The sequence below is a fragment of the Zingiber officinale genome, chromosome 1A (assembly GCF_018446385.1).
Source record: "Zingiber officinale cultivar Zhangliang chromosome 1A, Zo_v1.1, whole genome shotgun sequence".
Lineage (NCBI taxonomy): Eukaryota > Viridiplantae > Streptophyta > Magnoliopsida > Zingiberales > Zingiberaceae > Zingiber > Zingiber officinale.
The window spans coordinates 87,721,841-87,724,837 of NC_055987.1; the positions used below are offsets into that span (position 1 = coordinate 87,721,841).

A 2,997-nucleotide genomic window follows, 5' to 3' on the forward strand; every position below is an offset into this window, starting at 1 on the left:
TTTAGTTGACTGGAGGAACTGGAATGTATCCGTTGGAGGGTTTATTTATAATCTCTTATAGAGGTTTTGGGAACAATGTGTGCACGAAAATATTCTTCACTCTTGGTAATCGATTCACTCTCCTAGATTTCACTCTCATCTGTAGGAAGAGGTGAGATTCTTATTGTTGAGAAAAAAAATATTTGTATAAGATCAGACTTGCTAAACTTGTGAAATCCCATTGGCTAGGTCAATAAGTAATTATTGCTTTTAAAGTTTTGCCCCTAGCTCCTGTGAAGGGGAGGATTAATAGAATCCTTTGAGGATGATACATCAGGTGCACCGTAGGCCACGAAGTATGAGCAGGGTATCTAAACCATTTCACGTGCATTATGTTAGCATCATTCTTTAGTTACATGTCGACACATACTTAAAGAGCTTAGCAGTTCCACTTCATCCTATGTGAGTTATGAGGAATCTCAAGTGCACAATCTAGACAACAAGGAACATCACTTAAAGAATAAGAATGTACCACTAGTAAAGGTTGAGTAGCAACACCATTCAAATCAGAAAACAACTTGAGAGACTGAGAATATTCAAAAAATCTAGCCATTAGTAAAGGTTGGATAGCGGCTCCATTCAAATTGACACGAGAGGTGCTAAGGAATTTTCTTATCATCAATGTGACCATTCCCACCCAAATGAAGGAACTCACCTGGGCATAACAAGCCAAGTTGCATTTGAGTTGGAAGTCAAGAGCATAGAAAAAAAAATACAGTTATAAAGAGATAAAGGATTGAAGGGCATGGTCTCTTTCCGCAGCTTAAACACTCCATTAACCCTTCATTCATTACCATTGGAATGAAAAGCAAATTCACCCATTTTTATGGAACTTAATAAGGAAACTAATGTAGGCTAGATAACAGTTTATCATATGGATAATCCATTAATCACACCAAACTTGCTCTAAGGAGAAAACAAGGACAAGTCCCATAGAAGATACGCAATGCTAGACATTACTTGGCATTAGACACTTTTTTTGATGATCTTTTAGTAGCATTATGGAAGCAAAGACATCAAGGAACGGATGACTATTGTCATGCCACAGCTAGCCCAGTAAGGCGAGGTCTTCTGTCAGTCGCACCATTCTCTGCCATCAACTCTGCAGTCATTTTCCTCTTGGTGCCATTCCTAGGTGATATTGCACTTCGTCGAGCATAGTTCTTCAACCGTAGAACATCATTCGTTTGAAGAGGCTTGATGATAAAATCCTCAGCCCCAATAGCTAGGCACCTACACGGAAGGAACTCATGATCAAATTAGTTTGTTAACATTACTAAACCAACTGTTTCATTTTCAGATAAGCTAAGCGATCAGGAGAAGAATGATTCTACAGGCAAAGCAGCTTTCGAAACAATACCTGTTGATGCGCTGCGGTTCATTTTCTGATGACATTATGATAACAGGAATGGTCCTGTCGAAGTTCTGCTCCTAGAATTTCAGATGGGGTTAAGACAAATAGAAACATAATGAGATGGTTAAAAAGTTCCAAGCATCATACAGTCATTTCAAGTATGATTCAGATAAAGATGCTGTTAAAGAATTATACCTTGACAGCTTTTAGGAGGTCATAGCCAGTCATCTCTGGCATGCAGTAATCAGTGAGGATAATGTCTACCTTGTGCTCCTACATGATTTGTCAATCTTCTTGAGTTAGATTACTGTTCTAACAGCAGTCAGTAACTAAAAACATCTCCAAACACAATTTTTCAGACTTGGACTACGGTACTAGAACGAGAAGCAAAGACTTACAACAACATCAGGAGATTCAGTTTTGTGTTCATTTAGTCCAAGAATTTCCATTGCTCGCCGTCCGCTGTCCACCGTTATAACTGAATGAACATAGCTTGTTAGATGGAGATGAAGAAAACCCACTTGACCATGTCTATTAACTGACTGACTTTACAGAGTTGAGAATTTGTCAGTTGCAGGGGTGTGAAGAGTTCATTGTTTAACAACATACTTGTACCTACTCTTTTGTTTCGAATCATGAAATTAATAAAATGCTATGAGGATGCTGCCTACTACAATTCCATCAACTACAGAGTTGTTTAACAATCAATATAATAGAAAAGAAATGGGAATAAATCAGACTGCAAAACAATTTTGAACAACTTAAGAAAAGGGTGGAACAGTTGGATGTTGGTGTGGTCCTTAAAAGTTTGTACGCCATGAAAGGCAGTGGTCCAACGTCCAGAATACCTTCCTAGACTTTGTTCAAGAACATAGTTGTCCAAGTACAAATGTCAGGCACACAGCATCAGTGAAATATATTTCTTTAAGGATTAATGTCTACAGAAGTGAGAACACAATTGAAATATTTAAGAGCCATTGAGCAGAATACACTGCACACATGGAGAAAAAAAAGAAGAGGAAGAAACAAATGGTTTTTACAGCATGCAAAACAACTATCATTGTTAGTAGTTTGGAGATAAGAAGTAGCTATTGTCAAGAAGAAGATGAGGGGGGAGAAGAAAGATCAGAAAGCATAAAAAAAACCATCTAGTTGTCGAAGATTTAAGCTTAATTACCTTGAAACATGTCTCCAGTGCTCTTGAAGAGGCCCTCCACAATCCTTCTCTCCACAGGGGAGTCATCAACCAGCAGAACCCTCAGCTCCACCCCTCCAAGCCTCTCCTCCTCCCCCTTCATCAGTGACTCTTCCATGGATGTGGCTGTGGCTGTGGCTGTGGCTGTGTGAGGGAGAATCTCAAAGAGGAGCTTTGGGGGCCTTACTATAATGAAGGGGAGAAGAGAGGGGGAGGGTGTGGGCTCCCCACGCGTGACATGAGCAGTGGGACCAGGTGAGAAGGAACGGAATACTTTCCCCTAGATTTTGTTGTCGGGGAATCTATCTTGTTGTGGGATTCGGGACATTGACCTCAACACCCGCGCATGAAACTCGCACCAAGCAGATGAGATTTTGCTACAGTAGTCAGTGCCCACTGATAGAAGAAG

General features: G+C 40.0%; 1 protein-coding gene across 2 annotated transcripts; it reads right to left on the minus strand.

Moving 5' to 3' along the window:
• Nucleotides 1-792: 792 nt before the first annotated feature.
• On the minus strand, nucleotides 793-2,791 carry LOC122026697 (two-component response regulator ORR1-like). Of its 2 annotated transcripts, none has more exons than XM_042585433.1 (5): nucleotides 2,571-2,791; nucleotides 1,792-1,871; nucleotides 1,589-1,666; nucleotides 1,400-1,464; nucleotides 793-1,272 (listed from the first exon to the last, which is right to left on the minus strand). In XM_042585433.1, the coding sequence occupies exons 1-5, from the start codon at nucleotides 2,704-2,706 to the stop codon at nucleotides 1,077-1,079; spliced, it is 555 nt and encodes a 184-aa protein (XP_042441367.1). In that variant the 5' UTR covers nucleotides 2,707-2,791; the 3' UTR covers nucleotides 793-1,076. The 2 variants fall into 2 exon arrangements, with proteins under 2 accessions (XP_042441367.1, XP_042441361.1); XM_042585427.1 differs by having other exon boundaries at nucleotides 1,400-1,470; nucleotides 2,571-2,771.
• Between the last annotated feature and the right edge of the window lie 206 nt (nucleotides 2,792-2,997).